Below are 27,617 nucleotides of genomic sequence, written 5' to 3' on the forward strand. Positions count from 1 at the left end.
TATTTTTCTGATACAGCTACAGTAAAAATGAAACACAGTATCCTGGATTTCTGTTACTGAACTGAGATTCTGCGATGTAACAAAAGGTAAAAGAGCTACCTAAAAGTTTCTTGTTAGGAAGGCAGAATCAGAACTACATAATATACACATACAGATGTATCATTTAGAGGCAGAAAATGTTTTTCCTACAAGGATTATAAAGACTATCTGAAATACATATTATAGGAAGAAAATGATCCTCCAGGTCAGCCATATGAATTTCTAATGGTTAAAAGGATCTTTAACCAACTCCAGGTAAGGTGCATTCTTGTTAACATGTTCTAGCACTTGATAAGGACGCAAAGGAAGAGTAAGGTTAGTCTTTAGTTTGGGAGGCTGCACAGTAGCCCATGACATGCAGAAATTATACCTACTTCTTCGGGTAAGTAAGTTTGAGCTTCCTTATGGAAAAACAACTTAATATTCTTTCTATCCATCCCTTTACTTGGGCCCTAGAAAGCAAAGAAAATCTTTAAGGCAGTGTTTCCTGCTTCCACCCCAGCTTCACTTCCAAATTCATAGCCCTAGGTCAGACTTAAATCTTTCATTATCAATTACTTGAGGATGCCCTATGCCATTAACTTAGCTTGGGTATAAAGCAGGTGCTATATAAAGCAGATCAATGAAGACTGAATTACTTCTGGTTATAAGCAAAAGCAGGGTTTCAGGTATCTGAAGCCTGAGCAATATAGGCAGCAAGAAATCTTTGAATTTAGGTGCTTAAATGCCACTTAACATGTTTCAAGCCTGTTTCGGATCTGACTCCAAATACTTATCTTTCTGAAGAGTCAAGATCAGCACATATGTAGTTGTAGAACTTTCTGTTTACTGTAAAGTATGGAGAGAAGGAACCTTTTGTGCCATCAGGGAGTGAGTGTTACAAATAAATCATGGGAATAGTCTAAATTATTTTCTACATCTGTACAAAATGGTCCTCATGTGTCAGTACACATACAACTGCCTCTTTTGGGTACTGCATAAACTATATATTTATTATACCCAATCATCTTCTCTGAGCCAAACTCAAGTCCACTAATGTCAGTGCAATTAGGATTTGAGGCAATAGGCAGATATACACTTTTAGGACTAAAACAGGAGGAAGCAACAAAGTTTTTACGAAAAGCTGAAGTATAAAGAGAGCTAGAGTAAAGCCAGAAAGTTCTCACAGTACCATTATCTTACTGAGGAGACTGCTGTGAAGTACTCAATTTTATGTCCTACCATTCTGTTCCTGTTAACAAAAGGAAAGGAGAAACTGTACAAACATCTATATTAGGTTATGATTTGATTTTTAAGAGTAGGATCCAAGAACATGTAACTGTGACATCCTTCACCAAGGAGAAGGTAGGAGGTGGGCACATACATTCAATAGCTTATCAAACAATAGCTTGTAATGAAGTCACAAATGTATAGGTTTTCTTTTTAGACCATGATTGAATTTGAGGTTTGATTTGGTGTGGGAGGGTCTACTTGATTAAAAAAACAACTCCCCTCCTCCCCCCCAAAAAACCCCCAGATGCAATACATCCTCTTTTCTGAATGCCTGAAAGTTACAAGAATCTCTTCTTTTTAGTTTTTTTTTTTCCTGCCTTCTTCATAAAGTAATCACTTGGGGATAACAGCGTATTTAGGAATTTGTAATACACACGCTACAGTGACTACTGATGCCAAATCTAAACACATGGAGAGGGGTGAGAAGAGTCCATCTGACAAGTTCTCAGGAGCCTTTTATTGAAAAAAAAATATATTTTTTTTTAAGTAGAACTTCTACATACAGCAGACGGTTGTCTTCAGTAAATGCCACACAATTTTTTAGGGTAATATTGTTCATAGCTTCTCAATAGACAAAAAGAGTGGGAATTACATTAAGATGTATGAGGAGACATTGTAATGTAGCGTCCATTTTAAATGACAAAAGGTACTTGCTATCTTACTGGCCAAAAGATGATTTAAAAAAACACCAAAACGTGTGCGGAGAAAGCAACAGTGCAAAACCAAGAGAGGTTAAATATGTCCACAGAATATATTTTTACTTAAAGAAACACTGAATAGTAATAATATATTACAAGCTAATAACTTATGCAGATGCTTCTGTGGTATAGTTCAAACTTCGAAAGTCAAGAATACACTGAGTTTGAAGTCCTTGATTTATTTCATTGATTATTTAAAAAAGAAACCAAAAAAAACCCAAACCAAACAACCAAGAGAAGCTCTTCAAATTCTAGTCATTCTGGCACCACCACCAGTGCTACAATATAGAAATATTTTTCAAGGACACTACTCACGGGCAGGAGCGATGCAACTGAATAAACCTATCCTGCTACCACTTGTTGGTTTTATTTCTTAGCAATTGACTAGACAACAACACAACCCCAAAGCAGAATTATTATCAGGTAAAATTGTTTGTCTTTCAAATAGACAATCCCTCATTATGCTTCTGCATTGCAGAGCGCTTTGACTGCATATTCAGCCACAGGCTGAGTGCCACATTCAAAAAGTGTTTGGAAAAAGACAGAACAAAATAAGGTACTAAAGTGGTAGGTAAAAGTGATACAGTCCCCATTCTGGTCAGCCCCAGTGCTTGATTAGGAAGAAGATAGTTGGTATATCAGAAGAGGGACACGCAGAGTTCATTTGCAGGTACTTTGAATGCCTCCACCAAAACCAAATGCTTTCATCTCCCCCCAGTTTAGTAGAATTCATACAGGCAGTCCCGTATGCCCAAGAACTCAAACTAGTCTTCATTTCTTTTGTCCTGTCATGAACGTAATCTAACTTTGCATTTTCCTCATGGTATCTTCTATATTCACAGCTTCAGAGTATTTTGAATCTTATCCATCTCCAATACCACTCAGAGTTCATCCTGGTGATAAGAAAATCAGAATTAAAAGTTATTCTGAAAGAACAAATAAAAATCTTCCAAAATGTTATTTCTGTGTACCACTGATTCTAAATTTTCTGTAGTATTACTTTAACATCCCAGCTGGTCAAACATTTCTTTAATAGAATTCAGCATACTTCTTAACAGCTGTGTATTAATATCTTCTCTGTGAGATAACATGACAATTCAAGTCTTGAACTAATATGCCTCTATATTTTGCTGCCTGCTTACTAAGTCTAGTCTAAGGATTACACCTAAGGTACACTGCATCTCAACCATTCTTCCATATGGCAGCTGTCCCATGGTCATCTATAAATTCTGTTAAGTCTTGCCATAATTGATGTTGCAAGTGCACTACGCTCTGCTACGTCTGTGGACTTGGAGAGTTGGGTTTGATGAAGTACAAATAACGAAAACAAGACTGGAAATAAAACCTGCCTGGTACTGTTTGAAGATATGGTGTTTAATATTTCATAAAAAACAAAGGCTAACATTGTTTTAAATGGCTATTCTTTAACTTAATATCAATCTTTGCAGAATACCAGATAATAAGAATTCTTACCTTATTTCTAGATTTTTTTCGTTTTCCTTTATTTTGAATTGCTTCTAACTTTTTATTCAAAAGATCAGCAATACCTTTTGCATCTCTGCTGTCCATATGTTCCCCGAGAACATTTTTCTTGAAAATAATAAAGAGAACTTAAATGGTGTAGTATATTATTTGTGCTATCCAGTGAATAGAAAATAATATGCTTACTTTCAGATAAAACTCAGGAGGAATACCAGGAGACAGAAGATGGTTTGGGTAAGTTGATTTATGATTCATAAATATATTTTTGTCTCCACTTCCACAATAGTAATTCCCTTCGTAGTAAGAACTGCTCTTAGCTGCTAGTTTTCAAAGCTACACAAATTTTGTCTTGATATTTAAAGTTAATGAAACCTGAAGTAATTAGTTATAATTCCATCACATTTGTTCAATTAAGTATTTCCTGTAGATAGCAAAGTTTGTTACTTTATAATCAATGTTCACCAAATCTGTCAATGTGGGTTGCTAATGTGAGCAACTGACTGAAAAAGGCATTATTCTTAACATAGAAAAATCTCATTAAATTTCATGGGATTGTATGAGGAAGGATTTCTGAAATCAGGTATTAATATTTCCCAGAACAGATTCAGTTAAAAAAAAAAAAAGTAGAATTAAAAGAATTGGCTTAACTATTAGAGTGCATTGAATACTTTTGCTTCAGCATTAATAAATGCAATCAGAAAGGTAACTGTAACACTCTTGAAATTTAACAGCAGTCAATTGTTTTACAAGAATAAGGGTGATCTAGAACTGTTTGGATGTTGTTAATAGGAAATTGTGATTTCAACACAAAGTCATTTAAAATTGAAGTGTTTTTGATAAGGTTTGTCTTTTTTGCATGATAGAGCACAACTAAACCCTTTGCTTCAATTTTCTATTTTGTAAAAAATAATATTTAAAGTCAAAATTATAGTGAAATGCTTTATGTTGAAAGAATATTTCTCCTGAGCCAAAATGAATTTGTGGCTGCTGGTGATGGCTAAAGAACATTTTAGCACATGAGATTCCTGCAAAATTAAAACCTAGTTCCTGCTAAGTCCACATTTTATTTACTGCACTATTAATTTGCAATTCACTCTTTTTTGGTAAAACAATATTACTGTACCATCGTCCTACTATTTTAACTATATTACTGAAATTGATTATAACAATTTATCTACTGAAGTTAATATCTATATAACATACTTTTATATGCTATAGAAATAGTTTCTCCTAACCCTTAAATATGAAATGAAATCCACGTAGTAACAGTACCACCTCACTGTTGTACACAAAGGGGACACTTTACCTTTGTTCCTTGGTAGGGGTAAAACTTAACAGTAGGGTAGGCTCTGATATCAGCAGTTTGACAAGTCTGAGCATACATCTGACAGTCTACTTTTCCAGCTTTTACTTTTCCTTTCATGGTCTAAAAAGAAACATGCTTATTAGAAACAAACTCCAAGTTTCCATGGCTGACTATAAGCAAATAACTTAAATAAACAAGCAGTGCTGCTAAAAATAAACAACAAAAAAAACCCGTTGCTTGAAGTAACTCAGAGTAATCCTTTGCTTGCTTCTGAAAGTGTTAACCTTGTATCAGAAGTCATCAGGAGCGCAGCGGAGCACTCCTAGTTGATTTCAGAGCAAAGCATCCCACATTGTAAAGGCAAGCCCATTCCAAGCTGAAGACTGTCTCAGAAGAGGGCCTATGTGTGTGCACCTCTGTGAGAGACTGGCAAAGACTGACTGGCAAATACTGACTTCCAATTAGAATTAGACTCCCATATCTTAGCTACTTTGAAAATATGATTGGTGTGGGCTATTAAGGATTTTGATGTGTCAGTTATAAAATTACAGCAGACTAGTATGAAAATAAGGAATAAATTTGTCTAAAAAATGAGAAGAAACTTGCTATCATCACTTTTGAGGTTGCCATTCTGTATTAAATTTTTTGCTGTATGAAAAGGACAATACTTGCTTACCTCAAAGATGAATTACAAACTAAAGGTGAATTAAAGATTATGCCTCAAACTTAAAAATCATGGTGAAACGTGTAACATAAACCTAGAAATCATCAGTTAGGCATTTAAAAACTGAAATATTATAGCTCTAGTCTTCTGTAGATAAAAAGGGGTACGTGATTTCTGGCTGACTGCTAAGAAATAAAGTGCTGATGAATGCGATCCTGTGTATCATAAGCATTATGATTAGACAGAAGCAATCCATTAATATAGTTAAAAACCTACCCTGGCGAGGATCTCAAATTCAGGAGCAAAATTTTGGCAAGGTCCACACCAAGGTGCATAAAAATCAATGACCCAGTGATCTTTTCCATTCAAAACTTTTTCTGTGAAACTCTGAGGAGTAAGGTCTACAGAAACTTGTGGTAAATATCTGTGGAAAGGGGGAAAAATGATCATAATGCACTCAAAACTCTAAATATACCCAAATTCCATTTAAGGTCTGCAAAATTTTCTGAAATTAAGGATTATTATTAATATTCTGGGAATCCCTGCTTTACAGTTTGTAGTATAAAAGAATTATTTTTAAATGGTAGACCAAATAATAATCTGGTCTTCAGGAAATGAGTGGACTGTAAGAAGTATGCTATTTCTCCATAATTTTAAAGTTTGAGTTAAAAGATGTGGAGACTTTAACAGATCCTACATGAAGGAATACATACACCCGAGCATTTCTAATCCTTGACTTACATAGCTTTTGGATATTAATTTCTCTTAGCAAGGAAACTACGTGAGCAGTTTATGAACAAAGTTTAATGCAGTAACTCACCCCAGTGCCCAGCCTCTCAGTGAATACGAATCTCTGTGCCAACCATTGTAGCTGCTATGAAAAGAATATAAACAGAACAAAAACCCAGTTATACAGCAGGTTTGACTTGTGTTTGGGGGAAAAAAAACAAACTCTGTAAAGTGGCGATGATGAAATAAATAATGAATTTAAATGCCTATATTTTAGACTATTTCTACCAGTTGGAGAAACCACTTTGTTTTCAAGTCTGAATAAATAAGAGCCTCATTCATATAATCCAAAGACACAGAATTAAGGACTAGAAGATCTTTACAATTTTTGCAATGGTATTAGCAGGCTGTTGCCTGTGAGGACAACAGAATGGCTATATCTCTCGGTTCTCTAAAGATGAAATTGCAGTGAATCAGACCTAATAATATTTTTATATTATTTGACTTGCATCATCTTCTTTAGCAGGTTACTGAACTTAGAAAACTGGCAATCCTTAAATAAAAAGCAATAAAAACCAAGGTCCCTGAGACAGTCTCAGTTGAACTTAACTGAAATGATGAAATAAAATCGCACTGGTTCAAAGTAACAAAGTCAATGTCTAAGACAATAATGTCACAAAAGCCTGTTTTAACAGCTTTGATGAACACAAGATACTACTTCCCCAACCTTTTATATACAGCAAAACATGTAAATTCATTTTGTTCCACATAACATCTTCCAAACTTAAAGTACTTACTAGTAGTGTTGAGCTGTGTTTGATTTTTGAGGAAAGAGTCTTATTTCAGGATATCCCCGAATACTTTCTTGTTGACAGAAAGAATAATATTTTTGACAATCCACACTGCCTACACTGATCAATCCATTTAACATCTAAAAAAGAAAAAAACTACAATCAAACATGCTAATCAATAATACCATAATTTCAGTAATATTTCAGAATTCAAGTCTTAAACACTTAGTTTGGGAAAAAACAACAAGTCAAGATTATCACATGGCTTTCCTCTTTGCAGTAATTGGATCATTGGTATTTAATGGGAATCACCCACTCGTGCACTCCCACCATGCTCATATGTTACTCAGTATACACATTTTAGTATGAGGTGTGCGTACAGGGCTCATGAGGCGTGTACACTGCCGCACGGGTTCACACAAGTGTGGTTATTTAGTATAAGGACTACCATATTATCATGTAGGATTCCAAGACAAAAAATGTACTTGTTTCATATCGCAGGCTCAGTAGTTAAGACACATCCTGGATTTTAGTCCTTCTGCACTGGCATAGTGCAGTGTAGGCCAGTCTGATTCGTTGCAGAGGCCCAGACCACCTCCTCAGTTCATGTGCGGAGGAGGTGATGATTATTGAATGTGTACTATAGAGCTGATAATACCTTACAGACATTTGACCAGAATACAGAATCCCAGAAAGTGCTCCTAGTCTGAGTGAGTTCTAAATGTCTGAAAGTCCTGGACTGGTTTCCAAAGCCCACAGTTTTTGTCCAAAGCTTCCAGTTCAAACTCCTGGAAACATGCCCAGGAAAACCCATAGGGTTGTCAGCCCCATGTAACATTACCTTTGAAGGTGAGGGAAAGCTAGTGACCTTGCCAAACAAACAAAAAAATACCCCCTTACCAATTGCTTACTGAAATATGTGTAATTCAGCTGACTATCAGTCTTAAAGTCTATGGAATTTGGTATTTATTTACTTTCAGTGAAGAAAACAAGATTTCAGAAAACAACCCAATAACGTAGGAAATAATTTAGATGGGTAATATCGAATTCCTTTAATTTGAAATTAAAAGCAGAGATTTCATCAAGGTCTAAAGCAATCTTAAAAGTGACTAATGATCATACTGAGGATAAAGTGGCAGATTATTTCAACCAATTCTTATCCAATTTGTGGATAAATTTTCTTTCTTTTAAGCTCTGAGGTCTTGTTTTAAACAAATGCAGAGGTGCTATTTACATAAAGTGTTAAGCTTCAAGGGAAGTTACTCTTAACCTTCTCAGAAGTTGGAAAACACACTTGTATCAATAGAAAAATTGGATTACGATATCAATATACTGAACCTTAAACAACAACCAACCCAAACAACCACTCTGTATCTGAAACAATATAAAACTGTCAGGTAGGAATTCCCTATTTTGTAAATAATATTAATCACCAGTCTATTTCATTGACAATTCTCTAAGACAGCAGATGTACAGTCTCAATGATTCGAATTAACAGGATACAGAAGCAGAAAAACATTCGAATGCTATTTACCCTGGCCATTTTTTTCCATTCTGGCATTAAAGCCTGGCAAGGCCCACACCATGGAGCGTAGAAATCAACCATCCACGTTTCCTCTCGTTTTCTTCTCTTAACTAATTCAATGAATGTCTCTGGTGTTAGGGAGACCACTGATGGATTCCTAAGATCCTAAAGCAAAGACAGCTTATAGATACATACTTTGTAACAATATGTTATCCCTAGCTAGTGCCATTGCATACAAAATGCTGAGAACATCTATCTTAGTGAAATTGGTTTGCTGCTGTGGAAGGGGAGATCCACACCACTGAAAGGCAGAAAAGGATGAAAAGTCATACAGTCAGCCTGACAGTCATATGCCTAATCTGCTGCGAAGAGCTATTAAAAACGTACACCCAGATTGCAAAAGGGAGATTTTTTGCCTTTTCTCTATAGAGGGAAGAAAGCTTCACTTCTGTTCGCTTCTGTAAGAGGAATGAAACAGCTCAGCTGGCAAGAACGGGGGTTGTAAGACTCAGCCATGAGTCTGGAAAGCAGATGAATGCTTAAGGTGCACTAGGGGCCTCTGAACATTGTCTAAAAAATATATATATATATATTTTTTTTTTTTTTTGAAAAAGGCTATCTCTGCCTGTTCCTGCATGTGCTATTGTGGTTGCTGTTTAGGGACTGCCTGAGAGAATGAACAGTCTCCTCACAGCGTGGATCTACCAGTGAAAGAACATGAATGCTGGAGGAAAGATGAGCATGAGAAGTCAAGTAGTAACAGTGATGAGTACCAATAACTTGCACTACTAGGAGTTAACAAAGTTTGAGGAACAGATGAGAAGTGTGGAGGGCAGCAAGTTAACTTAAGAAAATATGAAACCCCTCCTATGTCAAGATGTGTATGTGAGCATTTTCACCACAATATCTTTTTAATTCCTTTATCCTCCCTATGAGGTAGGAATCAGTAGTAGTATTTTGCAGATTGGAAAGATATCTTAAGTGATTTGCTAATTATCTCAAAGAAATTGCATGACAGAGTAGCAAAATAAATCTACTGGGTTTCAAGTCCCAGACTGACAGTTGCAGGATCACTTCTTCCTCACAAGATTTCATCACTCCTTCTCACTAGTGTAATTAATTAAAAATTAGCTTAGACTCTTTTGCATCTAAAGAACACGTTTGTGGACATAAGCTGCATATAGAACATAACTGCAACAGGCTTGTAATTCACGTACCTCTATAAACTCCAAGATCTGCTCAGCAGAATGATGTCCTTCATATTCATGAACATCAGACTGATTGAACACAACTGTTGTTGGATAAGCTCGAATGTTATGCTAACAAAAGAGACAATAAGAGAAATTGCAAAAAATTGGAATGGAAAAAATACCAATTGTATTCAGAGATCATGAAGTTTGTCCTGAACATAAAAAACACGCGATACATCTTTTGTCATTCTCCACAATTACAGAAATTAATTCACAGTCCTTCTAAGCCTTAACTTAAAAACTTTAAGTGTGGCTATTCCCAGTCTTCAAGTGGAGACACTGTACTGTATGAATAACTGTATTGTTTGATATTAAATGCAGATGCCGCCATGACTAGAATTCTACAGTGTGTGAGCACATGTAAATAAAACTTAAAAAGTTTTTCCTTTACCAATTTTTTATGTGTTTTAAGACATTTACATTTTTAACATAAATACAAATATTCTAATGTTGAGAGATTCTTAAGAACAAGAAAATGTGCAGCTGCAGCAATGCTGCCAAAATGTATTTTCTGAAATTCTGGAAAAGTAATAATTTCTAACAAGTTAAATCAACTGAAGCAAAGGCTAAGCAAATTTAAACATGGAAAATTGGGAAAGATTTTAAAAATCTCTTTTTAGTTCCATTACTATATTTTTCCAATAAATGTAAACTAATAAATAATACACTTTCTTTTACTTTGAAATTGATTCTGCATTTCTTAAGCCTTACAAAACAAAAACCAAAGCCAGTCAGGGTAAACTGAAATAAAAGTGGTTTTGTGGACATCTTCAAAATGTATTACATCAACATAAATCTTGTGTTTTTAAGTATTTTACTGTTTTCATCCTTCTATGTGAAGAAAAAAAATGAATGCATGTATATATATATATATATATATATATGTATATACTGACTAGAAAAAACTTTCTGGGTCTGTTTCAATTCATTTTTCTCTTAAAAAACAAGAAAGAAAGAAAAAAAAAGAAAAAGATTCAATTCTGACCATTTTCACAGTGTTCCAAAAGCACTACGAGACCAGAACAAAATTTGACCTTTATCATGCATTTATGAATTATCTGTAGAAATTGTGTAGTTTATGCCTTCAAACTTCAAAAAACCTCTTGATATGAGACCCTTGTTTCTGTCATTGACACTAAAACAAACGAACAAAACCCAAGAATTGTAAGAAAGCAAAATTCTTCAAAAAAATTTTTTAAACTCCTTCAGCTTACCATGTTGCAAAGCCCTTCATGGACAGTACAGTCTAATGTTCCAAATTTAAGCTGACCATAAAGATGTTTTGATGCTTTTCTCAGTTCTGGTAACAAAGCTCGACAAGGAGGACACCACTAGAAAACAAAATACGAATAAGCACATTTGCTTTCCCTGCAGTTGGCTCTCAGGAGAACGTGAGTTGGTTGTGATGAATAACTGTTGCTTTGACAATAGGTTCCACTAAAGACAACAACCACACAACAATCTAGGAACTACTGCATCGAGGACTGAGAAATCACAATGCTGTCTCATGATGCTGAAGGAGACTTTCAAGCTATTGCTAGTATTTTGCTACATAGTTACAAAACAGTTTTTAGATAAAGGGAAATGTAGATATTAAATACTTACTGGTGCAAAGAAATCCACAAGCCACGGTTCCTTCTCTTTGTCAGGAAAATTCTGAGGCCCCAATGTGATAACGTGAGAGTTTACACTCTCTTTGGCAAATGCAACAATGTCATATAAGATCTTCTTTCCTTCAAAACGACAATGTAGAAATGAAACTTTATTTTTCCCTATGAGAAGTCTTATTCAAAAGCTCACTGACAGCAGTGGGAGTCCTTCAGTTTCCTTTACTGACCTTTAAACAAGGCCTGCTTAAATAAATTGAGTGGGTATTGCCTCACCTTCACTCAAGAAGATGGCATTAAACTGTCTGAAGGTACATAGGTAAGACGTACTGTCTCTAAGCAATACCTGTTATTTAGCTAAATATTAAACTGGATATTTAACTGACATTAGCCAAATAAATGTTTCATCCAGGACAAAATATAACACAAGCATCCTTCACAGAGAATGTTTCTGTGACTAGACTACTGGCTGTTTTACCAGCCTACTAGTATTTGTTGGAATTAAGAAATTACTACCCTTGATACATTTGCCTTGGCAAAGGTAGTGACATAGTAAAAACTTCAAGCAAAACAAATTGTATTGATAAATCACAGCTTTTCAGGTGTAAATGAAGTTCTTGTTGACACAGCTTCAGTGGTCAGAGATCAAGTCTCTTCATACCCTTCATATACATATTTGTCAGCAGATATGGGAGTCTGTGTCTTGAAATTAATGGAGTGTAAAAAGCTTCAAGGTAACCAAATGTGAAGTCACTGCACAAAGACTTATTAAGATTTATTATTGCTCTCAGTTTTTAAACTGTTGAAGCCCTTTGACACAGCATATAAAAATGCCTGACCCTTTCTCATATTATAATATTATAAACATTGAAGTGAGATGACTGTTGGCAAAACTTGTAGATGCCATCTATTTTGTAAACAGTAAAACAAGCCATTCAGAAAAGAACATATGTATTTGTAGTCTAAGGTATTTCTTTTGTGTGGTTGTAATCTTAAGCCATTACGAGAAGTTCTAGAAATGTTATATGTACATGACACTTTCCTGGCTTCTTGAAAAAGAATCTGAATCTGCAGCAGTGGAATTACAGAGACTATATAAGGCTTTACCTGACAGCAAACATTGGATTTACAGGATCATCTTTGTCCTTTAAAATATGACTGATTTTTCTGGTGAGTCAAAAAAACTTTTCTTTCTTCTTTATTACAATACTGAGATTTTTGCTTTAATTTCTTGCAAGCTACGTTTCTAATACTTCAGAGGTTGAAAATTCAGAACCTTGTCTTGCATAAGTGCCTTGTGCCACATTCTGGAGCTACACTGATTGTTGCTTGCTACAGTTCTGTATTAGTCTCTTCTTTTTGCACTGACATTTTTGAATCCTTTCAGAGGGACATGGTAACACAGTAACATAACCTTACCTAGAACCAAATTAGTATTTCTGAAAACAGTATATGTGGTAAAATCTCAATATAGATTTTCTTGGATGCGCAATCAACAAAACAAAGAATTAGTTTTCGTGCAGGGACATATGAAATCAAATGCAAGTTTCTCAAGTTGACAGCACTGAATAAGCAGCATTAAGCCACTAAAAAGGATGTGCCTTACAGCATTCTTCGGTTATCCTACCCAAAGCAGAAGCTGTCCTGATAAGCTTTGGACGTTTCTTTCTTATTCAAAGGACATGAAACACCTTTGAAACAGATGGGATAGCAAAGACAAAAATACATATCTGAAGACTGCATACCAAAAAGAAAAAAAAAAAAATTACAAAAGCTGTTCTTTTGTAAAGCAAATGCAGTTTGCCAAAGATAATGTCACCTCAAAGTGATTGTGTAATTGTTTAAACTTGTTAAGGTTTCCCTTACCATAATGAATTTCATAATCTTCAGTTCCTTTTCCTTTGAAGACTGCTAGACATGGCTGATAGACATATAGTTTATTGCAGATGGTTGGTGAGGAAAGGCAGTCAAACTTGCCAACCTATTTAACAGACAGCACCATTTTAATAAAGGCATCCCAATTTATACAGATTAACATATCCTGGAAGGCAGTATAAGTTGGGATACATTTAAAACCAAAAGGTAAAAGAAAGTGAAAAAGTAGTAGTCTTTTATAAATAACAAAGGTCTTAAGACAATCTTATGACTGTGATGTTTGAGGAAAACTATTATCACAGCTCTATTAGGTTGTTCTGCTAATTCTTAATTTAAAGGCCAGAACAGGGAATAAAACCTTGAAGAATCCCTTTTTTTTTTTCTCCAAATAATATAATGAAGAAGCAAAAAGACATCTAAAATAAATATACTGAAATTCTTCTAGTCAATGCAACAATTCTGTTGAAATCCATAGATTAGAGAATACCACGGTCCATATGTCTCTAACACAAACTTTGAATTACATCTAAAAGTTTAAATTTAGTTTCTTTTTATTAAGAACATTTTCAAGATAACATTTATAGGATTTTTTGAATAGTTAAAATACAGTTTCACATACATCAATTTGATGTTGAAGCATAATGGTTTTTTTATAATTAACTGCAAATGTCAGAACAGGATAAATCTTGAGCACAGCCATTATTTTCAAATGCTGTTGGTTCCTTTGACTGGTGCAGCCATCTATCAAACATGCCGCACACTTGTAATTGTTAACTGAATGGGATCTGCAGTACATTTCCTATGACAGAGATTTAGAAGACAGTCTTTCCTAACTACTTTTGAGTTATTTAAACTGTATGACAAACTTCACTGCCTGCTTTAAATTAAAAGCATTACTCTGGCTCTACCATAGCATATTGTATCTCTTCCAATACCAGAAGTGGCAGGTGGTAATAACAGCTAATAATAAGGAACAACGTATTGACTTGTTTTCCGAATGCAAATGGAGGTTAACGCACCTGAATATGTTCATCTTTAAGTAGAAAGTTCAGTTTTTTAAATTCCTGTACACTTGATTTGTCACTCTCCCCAAACTGGAAGAAAAGCAACCATCGGTGATGAGCCAGACGGTCCTTAAAATGGGGGGGGGGGGGAAGAGACAGAAAATATTATTTCTAATTTCTATCAATTTATAAATTCCTGTAATTTTTTAGAAAGGCAAATGTCCAATTATTCAGCTGATCCCTAAGCGACCCTTCCCTAACCAACAAAAACTCTTTCACTATAATAGTCCTTCAACTAAACTTTGTTCTGCCATATCATAAACGGTGAAAAGGAAAAAGTCTGAAAACAAACCAGCTGCATGGTACTCTCTAATTTTTGTTTCCATTTACCTTTCCTACTGCAGATGAAGCTGCTAACTGCCAGTGCTTCAAGTGTCATAAGACCTGTCCTTTTTTTTCCAAGACATGACACACTATTATGACTTCTAATATAGTGAAACAATACTAAGCCAGTCGAGGTGAATGAAATTCAGCTCATATGTAACTTAGCATACATAAACAAATATTTTTTCTTTCCTATATTACTGACACAGTACATTTAAAACAAAATTCACTAGAAAAAAAAAAAACTATCTATCTATCCATCTGTTCTCCCACTTTTGTTCTTGTGCTAAAATATAAAAGCACATGTAGATAAACAGTGTTAAGCAATTTTGGCTAGAGAAAAAAAAAAAATCATTGTCAGCTAGAGAAATACTAGGTTACTGTACCAACAGGATTTGAAAACATAAAAGTAATAATTGATGAAAAATATAAAAATATATGATTTAGAGACAACGTATTTTTAAAAACTCACCTCTAATGATGCTGCAGAGATAATTTCAAAGTCTGGCAGATGCTGCATTACTTCTTGATATATTTCTCTGGCATCCAAGGAGTTAAGAAACTAGAAAGGAAAGTCAAGCTCTATTTATTATAAGGAACATATAAACATCAACCTGATTGTTGATGACAAGTATTCAAATTGTCAGAGGAATTATTCTGATTAGTTCCTTTCCATCAACTGAAGAGTACAGTTAATAACATGGTATTTGATTGACTTCTTTTTCATATATAGAATTTCACAAACATCATCCTCAGAATACTCTTGAGCTTGTTTTCCCATAATATTAAACTTAAGATATCATATTTTGTCAAAACGAGTCCTAAAAATAAGTCTCAAAATCAAACCTCAAAATCAAGTTCTACAAATCCAGTTTACAAGATTTCAAACCCAGTTTTCAGGCCTTCCCTAATTGCACTGTACAGATTTCTAAGTTTCAGTAATTTGTAAAAATTAAGAATGAATAGGGATCCATAACTCAAAGTTGGTAGGTTACAAGGTTGAAAGTTTGTAGGTTGCAAGTTTAATTTTCTCCTTTAGAGGACATAGATGACAGTAGTGACAATGAAGGAACAAGCCATGCTTCAAACTGAGAAATTTCTCCCAACAATTAAGTTAGTTAAAACTACCACACAAATGTAGGAGGAGGTTGCAATAGTAGAAAAGAGAGGAATAATATAATCCATACCAACAGACAGCGTAGGAGCACTTTATCACATATATGTCAGTACTCTGTTTAGAGCAGTATTTCTCAAAGCTGTGATACCTGGGACATGTTCCTTCTGAAATAAAATTTGCAAGTGCATGGCAAAACTCCCAAGCCTGCCCAGGATAACTGGGCAGCAGCTTCTGGACTAGTTCTTGGGGTTGTCACAAAGCGCATCCCACCCTCTGGATTCCCAGAGCTGCTCAGGGAGGCTCCTGAGGAGGCAGCTGGGCAGAACCTACAGGCGGCTGCTGCTACCGCACATGCTCCTGTTCACCCTACCAGGGCACCAGCAAGCTGGGGAACACCACGGGGGGTCACTGCCTTAGAAACTAAGAGGGACGTAAACACATACCCGTGTATAGAAGCTTAGAAGAAATAAGAAAAAAAAAAAGCACCTATTCAGCTTTATATAATCAAACTGTTAGTTATTTATGTATCATTCTGTCATTGTCATCACATTTTATCTAAATACAGAACTGTTTAGAAGCAACTCGTACCAAAACACCTCCTTTCTCTTTGTTACTTAAGGTGGCTCCAGGTGGAAAGTATGCTGTAGTACTAGATGAGATATCTAAATTATCACAAAGCTCACCCTGGGTGCCACAGTCCATCCAGCCTACATTAACAAGACCTTCCTGTAATAAAACAGCAAAAAAGAAAAAACAGTATTTTCAAATTCAGGTTCAGAAGTAGTTCTGAAAATCCAACACAAGCAATTATATACTACATTTAGAAAATGGAAGGAGGAGACTTCACATCATAATTCAACAATTAGTATTAATTCACTCACATTTTATAAAATTATTTAAAAATTTACTGCTATTCCAATAGCTATTAATTAAAAATATTTGACATTTCCAAAAGCTAATGGGTGAAGTCTTGGTTCCGCTGAAGTCAGTGAGGGTTTTGATTACAACTTCATGCTTTCATTTCTGTTTTTTTGTTTTAAATATAACAGGTAATGTTTTCAAGTGAAACGCTGCTTACCAACATGCCAGCAAGCTTTAGGCGTGTTTGGTAACTCAAACAATCTGCAAAACAAAAATAATTTATTTACAAACATAAAACTTCAAATTACTAATTCACTAAACCTACTCTTGTTTAGAATTATCCTCTTCCTCCCTACAGAGATGACCATTTCAAAAGGCCTGTTTCCTGGCTATTATCCAGCATTTCAATGACTCACAGTAGTAACATCTAGTAACCAGCACTTGATTATTGTCTACTGTAAGTTAAAATTGCTTGAGAACTATTCCATTGATTCATCAACACAGAATTCTCATTTTAAAAATATTGTTTGCTTTACTAAGACTGACCTTTAAAATGTCTTCTTACATGAATCAATGTAAAAAAACAACAAAAAAAAGTAAAAAAAATTCATCTACATACTGTCATGGAATGAGATTTCAATGGAAATATTAATTTCTTATGTTTCAAATAGTAATTACTCACTATAGTAAACACATCATATGTTCTAATACCCATCCAGACATAGTCTGAACAGTTACCTCCTGATGCAGATTTTTTTCTGGAATAACAAGATGCAGCAACATCACTTTAACCGGACCAAAGTTGAAATCTTAATGACAAAAGGGTTACAAGTTGAAATCAAACAATGAACAAATGTAAATCCAAGACTGGAACTGTGGTTATTTACTTCACAGAACAAAGGTCTCTTCATAAGAGAGAGAAATCTTTATTTGTCAAAGGTGTAGCAAATTCCCTTAGCTCTACCAGCAAACTAAGGCAACTTTATCACATTCAGTATGCAATACTGTTCCCAATAAAGTTGGTGACAAACTACAGAAACAATCCAAATCTAAACTTTGTCATGAAATCAGTGGGAACAGATAATTACTATGTCCAATCCTAACTTATGACTTGTTTTATAGACATTAGCCAACATCTTTCTATTCAATTAGCAGCAATCAAGAAATGTTTAGAAAGCTTTCAAAGTGATATCTCTTTCCTTTCACAAACCATCTGAAGAAGTGGCAAGCAAGTGTGATGACTGGTTTCAGACCAAAAAGATCACTGGGACTAAAACCTAAGAAAATCCGCTAAAATCTTAACATGTAATGAAAACGCAAGCTAAACTACTGGCAAAGCTCAGGTATTACTCAGGTAAATGCCATATTCAGTGATACAGTGATGCTTCTGTATTAGCTAATGTTATTGGTTTAAGTACTGTTCTTGCATAGTATCAATCTCCTCATTGGCTAATCTTCCAAGAAAGCTCATTGATCTTACTACGGTTTCTTCAATTTTCAGCACAGGAGTGACTCTAAGAATTGGTTAGATATTTTTCATTTTCAAAAAATTTTTATGGTGCTTCACAATTTTAACATTTGATCACAGTTGCTGTATGTGTATATATATATATACACACACACACAACATATATTTGTACTATAATACTAAAAATCCTAAAATAATATGTGGAAAGTCATAAAATGGTTGATTTTGATTCTGTAGTGTATTATATTGTCTATATGGAAAATACACATCCCAGCCTCATGCACTTGCTCTAAAAAAGTTATCTAACAGTTCAGATAACACTGTTAATTGTCTAATTGACTACGTAAATTCATCTCTTCTAGAAACATTAGGGGGCCAAATGTCGTCCACTCCAAAATACATTGACTTATTAGGAAAAAACAAAAAAAAACCCAAAGCCCAACAACTCTGTGCTTTTACAAACTAAGTGAGCATCAGATACAGACTGGCTATCAGATGTAAAATCACATTACAAAAAGGAATTTTTACTAGTAGTCTTGAGAGACTATCTAGCCAACTTTTGGTGAGTGGTGGTTTAAGCGGGAAATGCATTCCTCCTTCTACCCAGGTATCATGACAAGATGATATGCACCTATGCAATATTTGTCATTTGAGCCCGAGCTGGAAACTGAAGTCAGAGGCCTTTTCTGCCAGTTTCCTTCCTGAAGGCGTTACGCTTTTGTGCCATTTTAGTGACTCACGTGACATTACAGAAGCACAATAGGATAATCTTTCTATTAATGTCCTTTGGCCAAACTGCCTCTAAAACGGAACTTATATGACCCACAGTCCACATACTGTGATTGTCTTATAAGATCTTGATGAACTTAATTCAAGAGGAAAGCAAGAGGGATTATGCCTTTATCAATAGAAGCATTAGCTTCCTGTTTGCCTTATTTGAAAGGTATATAATACACCTACCTCCACGTTCAGCACAGAAAGTGATCAGCCAACCAACACCAGAAGCAAATGAAGTTTCAATGGCATTAACAAAGTTCCCTAAGAGTGAAACAACTTGTTTAAGTTTCTGACTGGTTTCATATATTTAAATATAACTATGAAACAGGAAGGTTTTGTATTAGCAAAATTACAGTAAATACTTTTTATCTCAAAGACAACACTTCGCAACAGTTGACAGATTCAATTTTGTATACAGTTTCTGCCATCTTTTATATTGTAAAAACAACGTTAAAAAAAAAAAAAGACGACAAAGAAAATACATTAACATTACCTGCCCATAACTCAGTGACTGTGCTTGTAACATATTGCATAGCAAAGTTCTTTAAACTTTCTTTTGACCTGTCTCCGTAATATTTCACTGGTTGCTACAAAGGACAAAAAATAAAATTTATAAAATATACTAGTGTTGTTAATACCAGCACTTATGCAATGTTGGACTCCAACAAAAAACCTAGCTCTAACTGTTCTCTCCCTCCCACAGTGGGATGTTTGGAATTTAATCTTGATTTGAATTTTGTAACATGCAATCCCCTTCTCAAGTCCAGCAACACAAGGATAATAAAACCTTAGAAACACCAACTCCCATTAATTACATTTCTATTTAAATAGCAATAAAATTGCTTGCATCAGTCCATTTAGTGTTTGCACAATCTCTCTTTCAACCTCTCAGGGCTTATCACTGTCAAAATGTACCTAACTATTCAAAGGTGATTTGTATACCACCCCGGCATTACTATTTAATTCTCAACAGGCAGGTATAAAGCATGAAGTACGTAACATTGTTACTGCAGAAGAATTCTTGCGGAACCAAATGCCAAGTTTCTTTAGGTACACAGCCATATTACTTAGATTCAAAACGCAGACTATTCTTTGTATCTGAAAACTCCATTCTAACACTGTGATAGAAACTATTTAGGCTGTTCAAGCACTTAGACTCACTGCTTTGCAACAGTACCATAGCTGAAAATATCTACTTACATCGGAAATGATATGCTGCATGGTAGAACGATTCGAAAAAAACACTTTATAAAGCAGGCATCTATTTTTGAGGTTAACTGCTTTACAAATTGAATCAAAGTGAAAATGCCTAAATTAATTTAACCAAGGTGAAGGAAGAAAAAAAAAAAAAGCTAATTTGTTAAAAGGAAGTTAGTCAAATGAAAAGATAATCTTTATATGGAGATCTATGATTGAACAAGTATTTAAAGAAATAGTCTTCCAGATTTCAATCTTTCTGAAAATGTTTAAAGTTTTATCACTCACCATTCCAGTTTTGAAAACATGCAGACTAGGATAACTGTTAATCCCTTTAATTCGACAAAGCATTCTATTATCTCCACAGTTGACAGCTCCAATGCGTATTACTCCATCCATCTCTTTAGCAAACTCTCTCCACTAGAAAAAAAAAAGAAAAAAGAAAACTGGATAATTTTCCTATAAAGAAATTACGAAAAATTAGTATGTTTTACTCCTGGCATCTTGAATTGTTATCTTAGGTTTCAGCTTCAGCATAGAAATCCACCTGATCAAGTTTTATGCTGACTAAAACCAATGCTGTTGAACTGTGTTTTCAGCCTTAATTCACTTGCTGTACATACATACCGTAGGTGCTAACTCATGGCAGTGGGAACATCGAGGAGAATAAAAATTCACAAACCACAGCTCCCCAGAGTTAACAGCAGCATCTAGATTGAAAGAAGAAAATTGTATAAAAGTAATGTATATCTACAATGTAGCTGTATCTAGAATGCACATTTTTACTATATTTTTCCCCAAAAGCTGAATTAAATATTTCTTTATGTATTAGATAAGTTAATAACAGTAACTCACATGGGATAAAGATTGCATCCCACTTGCATATACTTGCTGGTGTAGGCAAGCACATGAAAATCATACTGGAAAGGATATCAGCAGCTTAATTCTCAACATCTGTTTACTTCTATTAATTGAGCTACTAAAGAAGCAAAACTTTAAAAATACCCTTTACAGATTAACCTCACTGGTATTTTTGATAGTGTAAGTTTGGTTACCTTAAAAACAAAATACAAGTACTAAACCATTTATACCCAATAGAATGTTCCATTTCCTTATAATTGCTATACTTTTTTGCTGGGTTCCACCAGGCCATCTGTTTTATGTAGACTCCCTGTCTAACACTTGAAAATGTCATTTAAAATGAAAGAAAATACTTACTAGAGAAGCCAAGGGAAGCATAAAGAAATAAGCTCACTACTAAAAGTAAACATGCATATATATACATATACACACACACACACACACACACACACACACACGTAATCAGCTTGAATTACATGGCTTTCAGTCTCTCCATTTTTGGGCATAAATTTTTATAGTGAATTTTGTAAGTTGTATTTGCCTATATTTAAAAAGTCATCACAAACAAGGACACTAAGGAACAGGTACATTCTGCAAACCAATTAACCAAGGAAGCCCAAGTTCACATCCAGAACATCATGAGCTTCTGTGATTAGAACACTCTGCAAAACTAGCTCAGCTTGTAGATCCAGTCTGTACAAAGGAAACTACACTCAAAATACAGATGAACATGACACAAAAGATAATGACATTTCTCTCTAGTCTCTTTTAATTATAAAATTCTTAGCTATGACTTTTAGAAGAGAAGAAAAAACTGGATGGACTCAATGAAAGTGTTATCTTTCCAGACCTTGTTTTTTAGCTATATTTTCAATATCTGATGTCAACTTCCTTCAACCTCTTCTGCAAGACACAATTATCTAGTTTTCACTTCAGAAAAACAAATAGGAATATAATAGAAAGGAAATTCTATCAACTGCATTTTTAGACAATCAGAAGTTCAATTGCAACTGACTGAATTGCCTAACCAGAAACTTACGGTGACAACAGAGACTGCAAAAGAGCGATGATAAATAGGGCAAACAAAATTTTAAGTGAAATATTTCCTCTTACTAGGTCTCACAAAATATCTTTCAAACTTAATCTAAACTGTTTGTTGATACCGATCTATTTGCTAACCGGCATTTGCCAGGAAGTGTCAAGGGTTTTTTGGTTTTGCTTGTCTCACCTGAAGATGATGTTCTGACAGATTTTTGACAGATATGTAATAGATATATGTGGTATACAGATCAGAATGCAAAAACTGTTACTCTGCATTGATATATTGGCAAATAGATAGCTATTTAAAACTTACCAAATTCTCCTCTATCCAACGTTATAATTTCAGGATCATCATCATAAATGCCTATCAAAAAAATTGACAGTTGCTTTTTATTTTTGCCATCTTTAAAATAAAGATTCAAACTATAATCTTGTTTACAAGACAGAAAACTGAGGACAGTACACTTAAATTGCAATAGCAAGCTGGCAGAGCTAGTTTTCACAACAAAACTGCATTAATTTAGTAATATGTAATCTTAGTTTAGTCTCATGTGAAGTTCCACGCCCTCACACTACAGAACTTCCCATCAGTTCTTTCGGTGTTTTAGTAGATTAATCACTGAGCAAGCAAAGAAGTTAAACTATCACTTTACATCAAGACACGGTTTATTTATGAGATAAGTAAGGTATTACAGCAGAAGTATTAGGAATAGCAGTTGCCAGATTAAAAATGAGGTTGACAGATTAAAAATGAAGAAGCTTCAGTTCTAGGCACCACGTCAGTGAGAGCGCTATATGTAACGTCTGGAAGCTTTCACTTCCTCTCCCAACCTCTGGTTATCTAAACTAGATCATAAAGCTCTTTCAGCCACAAACTGTTTCACTAACAGAACATGTGTATGCACTGGAAGAAAATGCATAGAATATAGGTAAGAAAGACAGGTCTCCTAAAAACTGAACAATCCTACCTAGAATGTCATTTAAAAATGGTCAACTACTTTGAGTACTCAAGCAAGACAGTACAGGGATACCAAAAATACTATTAAGCAGCACGATATTATACTACTACTGTTACAGAATACCTAACATGGTGAGATTCCATTTCACCTGAGGAGTTCAGCGATTAAATACAAATAAATAACAAGAGAAATTAATTTCCACAGTTGACGAGACACTTTTTTATTAGTTTTTTATATTACACGTAGTATATTACACACACATATATATAAAATAGATATACATACTCCAAATGACTGCTTAATAGAAGTTCAAGGATATTGTTTCTCAATCAAGCAACGCAACTTCAGACAGAAATTTTCTTAGATCTGTTTAGTTGAAGAAGTTCTAGGGCAATTCCCATTCTTCTGTGACAGTTGCCTCTGGTTTATTTAGTCTCAATTTGTACTGACCTTAATTTTATAGAGACTGGGACATCTTACATCAGACTACACCAAAAAAATGCAAAGCATTTAGAAGAAATATATACATTGTTTGCCTGCTGGCTCTGCCTGTTTTGCCAAAGTGGAGGTTCATTTCAGCTTGCTTTTTCACACCAGTCAAACCATGTTCCTCAGCTCTAATTTAGTTATCTTTTGTTACAGTAGCTCTGCGAACAGTTCATCCCTGCCAGTTTCCTACAACTATCTAAACAATTGTTAAGACAAACAGTAAATAATTTGTCTCAAAATCATTTTAGGTATGATTCTATTACTATGTTTTCATTTTCTGTTACAGCTTTACTGATCTCTAATGATGTATCTGTTTATAAAATGGGCTTGAGAGGGCAAAAATTCCTCTCAAAATCCACTTGAGACTGCTTTGAAGCACAAAAAGTCAATGGAAAATAAACAAAAAAAGTCTTCTGGCATTAAAGAGTTAAAATGAATACTGATGAAACATTAACACTGGAATTTAAAAAAAGGCTGCCTTTTTTAAAACCACAGAAAAAGTTAGGTGATCAGAAAAGAAAAGAGTAAACAGAAGGAACAAAATGCTAGATAAATAGATTATTACACTGTTGGTGTTTTTTGGATAGCCATTAAAAGGGTAAATAAAAAGCTGGGTCAATAGAAAATGACAGCTACAGGAGAACAACAGAGGAGGCAGAAATCTGGAGAAAGGCTACACAAGAAATGTGTAAAAAGAACTGGCATAAATCTGAATATTGCATTTACTCATGACTGTTTTAAGGAAATCACAAACATGCATCATAACTTACCAAAATCATAGCGATAAAAGTTCCAGCTTTCGTAACGACCTCCCTGCTGCTGATCCTCAAGACCCTTCTCTCCATATTTATCATACTTCTTCCGTAGATCTTCATCTTTAAGTACTTCATATGCTCTATTTATTTTCAAAAAATTTTCATGTGCATTTGGATCATTCTATTAAAGGAAAACTACAATTAGTAACTGATAAACTGTATTGTACATATACTGCTGAGAAATTAATCTTTGGAAATATTTTTGTATCCCTGTCAAAGATGTCTGTTGTCTCTTGGTGTAAGCTTGCATTATGGAGTAGTCTCCAAACAAACTACAGTAATGTTTTCCTCAAGAGCCCAAAGGACCTAAAGCCAGAGATGTCTTCTGCTCATTTGCTCACCCTCACTAAGATACCAACTGAAATACAAAGTGGACTGCTCAGAGATACAGCTGGCTGTAACATTCTCTAGTGATCCCTGTCCTTTAAATGAGCACTCTCCCAACTGTTTTTTGTTTCCCTCTCCTTATGGATTAACTTTTCTCTACAGGTTGTATTATCTTAAAAAGATTATTATAACAAAGCATGTGTGACTATACATCCAAATACAGCAGGAGTCCTGCTTCTTACAACAGGTAAAATACCATCAGTTTATCTCTCCGATGAAGATATCTTGTACTTCTGGAAGCAGTAGATTCGCTGAGTTCTTCTGGTATAAGAGCCATAGACTTGCAGAAGTGCGTTCCCTGTTTTTCCCCCACTATCTTGTGTCCTGATATAATGTATCTTGTTTTGCAAGTGACAAGGAATGAAAAGAAGAATATTTGAGTAAAGCTTTACCATTTTCCTTGTGAGCTTTCCTACTTCCCCCAGAACCCCTTCTTATCCCCAATTTGAAAACCTCTGCTATAAAGACAGACTCACCCCTTCTGATCTTACACTGTAGCAGCCTCCTTACTTATTTAAACAGCATTTTGGTTGCAGGTAGCTTCAGTATTAGAACAGTAAAGTATCTGCAACCACATTTTGAACTGCAGTTTTGATCCTGAGCCAGTGCAGTGTAACTGTGGTGAGCAAAATCCATAGCACTCTCCCACCCTTTTAGTGTCTGCTTAAAAATTTGTTTCAAAAAGACACTTTTTTAAAGGATTCTTGATCTATTTGTATAGAGGCATATGGAATAAGTTAACATGATTGAATTTGTGTAATTGCTTCATCTCCTCTATGCCATCTGTAATGTTGAAAATAATCTGTTAAAAAATCTTCAGTAGTGGTATTTTAGTAGTATTTGCAAACCTTGGAAACTACAGAATCTGATCTGAAATATTAATATTTTGAAGGTATCAACATAAGGAAATTATAACCAGTTAATGCCTGCAAGTTCGTATTTCTAACTTTGTTGACATTTGACTACTTCATTACAGGGTGTGTATCAGTTCCCACCGAGTTAATCTATGGACAATCTCATGCACCTTCTAGAAAAAGGAGAGGGAGGAAGAAGAGGCATCCTGAAACATACTCCTCAGCAGGTAGTCCAGGGTTCCATACTTAATTTCTTCAAACACGTATTTACTTCCTTGTTTCACACTACAGAGTTTGTCTGATGTTTTTCTCTTTGAGCTTTCTAATGTTTAAATCCATTGCAAAAATGTTAGCACTTCAGATGCTTCAATGTGCCCTGTGCAGGCACATGGAATACCGTCTTCTAGGGCTCTGTGCACATTCAGCTGCACATATATTTAATGATCAGAACCCTCATATTTCCCGTGAATTTCTGATTATTTCAGAAAATCTTGAGAAAAATTCATGAAAATTAAATTTAAAAAATGATTTCATCATCTTTTGGAAAATATGGTATCCCAGACTACACTGAACTGTTCCCAATCTTCTCTCTCTAGTCATTCTATGGCTCCTTATTCCCCTCCCTCATTATGCCTAGGCAGTCCCAGAATTTTTGCTTTGTCCTATTCAGTACTTGGAGATTGATGTCTCAGTACAGTCTAGCGTTTGCTGTTTAGATGAGACTTCATGGGAGTGGAACAGTAAGTAACAGCTAAACAGAAAGAGACAAACCCATCAGATTATTGGAAACATAATGCGGTACAGACATAAATTATTCTTCTGTTCATAAAAATATGATTAAGACTTAAACGATCTTACTTTTCTTTTTACTACAGCAATTCAATATGGCCTAAACTCAATACAACAATATATTACCGATCTAACCCTTTTTGTAAATTTTCTCTGCAGATAATTTGAGCTGAACCGTGTATCGGGTGGTTACAGTACTTCAAATATGTTTTAAATCAACAAACAAACACTTTAGATAAAGTAAAAAGACTTTTTGTTTAATCCAACAATACTGACTTGTTAAAGAAGTAACTTACCTGATTTTTATCAGGGTGTAACTTTAATGCCAGTTTCTTGAAAGCTTGTCTGATTTCTCTACTGCTTGCTTCTTTGGATACTCCAAGTAAACTATAATAGTCCTGATCAGTGCACACAAGAACTATTAGACATACTAAAACTACTAATAAAGATCTTTTGAAATATCTAATACAATCTCCTTTGGATAATAGGAACTCCATTATGAAGTTTTTGGAAAGTTCGCAGGTTCTGGCCTGAGCAGGCTTTGAGAAGAGTCGCCAAGAAATCTCCTAACGTGTAGAAGAGAAGTATAGCTGTATTTATGACAGAGTTCTTCAAAATTCTGGTTGTCCTACTTCATGTCACCAATCTTGTAAAAGTTACAATCTATAAAAAAGCAGGGGAAAAGCCATTAAACACATGTTCCAACTTATTTAATAAGCACGTTAGGAAAGAAGCACGTTACCAGGTTTTGCAGACTGCACAAGAACGTTAAGTTTCCTGATAACTAATTACTCGCCTTTCGAAGGCCACACAATTAACAGAACAATCTCCGTATTTTCTGTGCTGTCGAATGAGGCAACTGCAAAAGTGCAAAGCTTGACGTAAGTGGGGAGCACCGAATTACATGAAATGCTGAACACTTACACTACGTAAGAACGTGTATATGTGTATATATATATATGTATTTATTTATTGCTGCTCACTTCTCCTGCAAACCTACCTTGCACGGCAGGGGCAGGGGCCGCCCGGACACAGCCTGCCGACGGGACCGGACGGGACGGGACGGTGCGGTGCGGTTAAAGCGGCCCCCACGGCCGGGCCGCACCAGTCGCACGGCGGGGCCTCCCGCAAGTACCCGGCGGCTGCGCCGCGCCGCCCCGTCCCGCGCCGAGCCGAGCCGAGCCCCCCCGCCCGGCCCGGCCGCGGAGGAGCCCTCGCGGGGCCGGGGCAACGCGGGCAGCCGGGGCGTACGGGGGCGGGTCCCCCGGGGCGGGGATGCTGCGCGCCGCTGCGCTCCCCGCCGCGGCGATGGGAGGCGGCGCGGCGCGGCGCGGCTCTTACCGGGCGGCGGCGGGAGCCGGCGGATCGAGCGGGCC

General features: G+C 35.5%; 1 protein-coding gene across 3 annotated transcripts; it reads right to left on the reverse strand.

Annotated features, from left to right (window-relative positions):
* Window positions 1-1,746: 1,746 nt before the first annotated feature.
* DNAJC10 (DnaJ heat shock protein family (Hsp40) member C10) lies at window positions 1,747-27,617 on the reverse strand. 3 transcript variants are annotated; one of them, XM_067298969.1, is made up of 23 exons: window positions 27,583-27,617; window positions 26,538-26,904; window positions 24,167-24,332; window positions 22,262-22,312; window positions 20,674-20,756; window positions 20,335-20,466; window positions 19,343-19,436; window positions 19,033-19,110; window positions 16,822-16,865; window positions 16,332-16,469; window positions 15,099-15,188; window positions 14,258-14,371; window positions 13,230-13,344; window positions 11,362-11,489; window positions 10,971-11,087; window positions 9,724-9,825; window positions 8,516-8,671; window positions 6,988-7,121; window positions 6,282-6,335; window positions 5,738-5,885; window positions 4,798-4,917; window positions 3,483-3,599; window positions 1,747-2,902 (listed from the first exon to the last, which is right to left on the reverse strand). In XM_067298969.1, exons 2-23 carry the CDS (start codon window positions 26,736-26,738, stop codon window positions 2,891-2,893), a joined length of 2,394 nt encoding a protein of 797 aa, XP_067155070.1. In that variant the 5' UTR covers window positions 26,739-26,904; window positions 27,583-27,617; the 3' UTR covers window positions 1,747-2,890. The 3 variants fall into 3 exon arrangements, with proteins under 3 accessions (XP_067155070.1, XP_013816178.1, XP_067155071.1); XM_013960724.2 differs by lacking the exon at window positions 27,583-27,617 and adding an exon at window positions 27,242-27,319; XM_067298970.1 differs by lacking the exons at window positions 26,538-26,904; window positions 27,583-27,617 and adding an exon at window positions 24,795-25,378.

The sequence above is a fragment of the Apteryx mantelli genome, chromosome 6 (genome assembly GCF_036417845.1).
Source record: "Apteryx mantelli isolate bAptMan1 chromosome 6, bAptMan1.hap1, whole genome shotgun sequence".
Taxonomy (NCBI): domain Eukaryota; kingdom Metazoa; phylum Chordata; class Aves; order Apterygiformes; family Apterygidae; genus Apteryx; species Apteryx mantelli.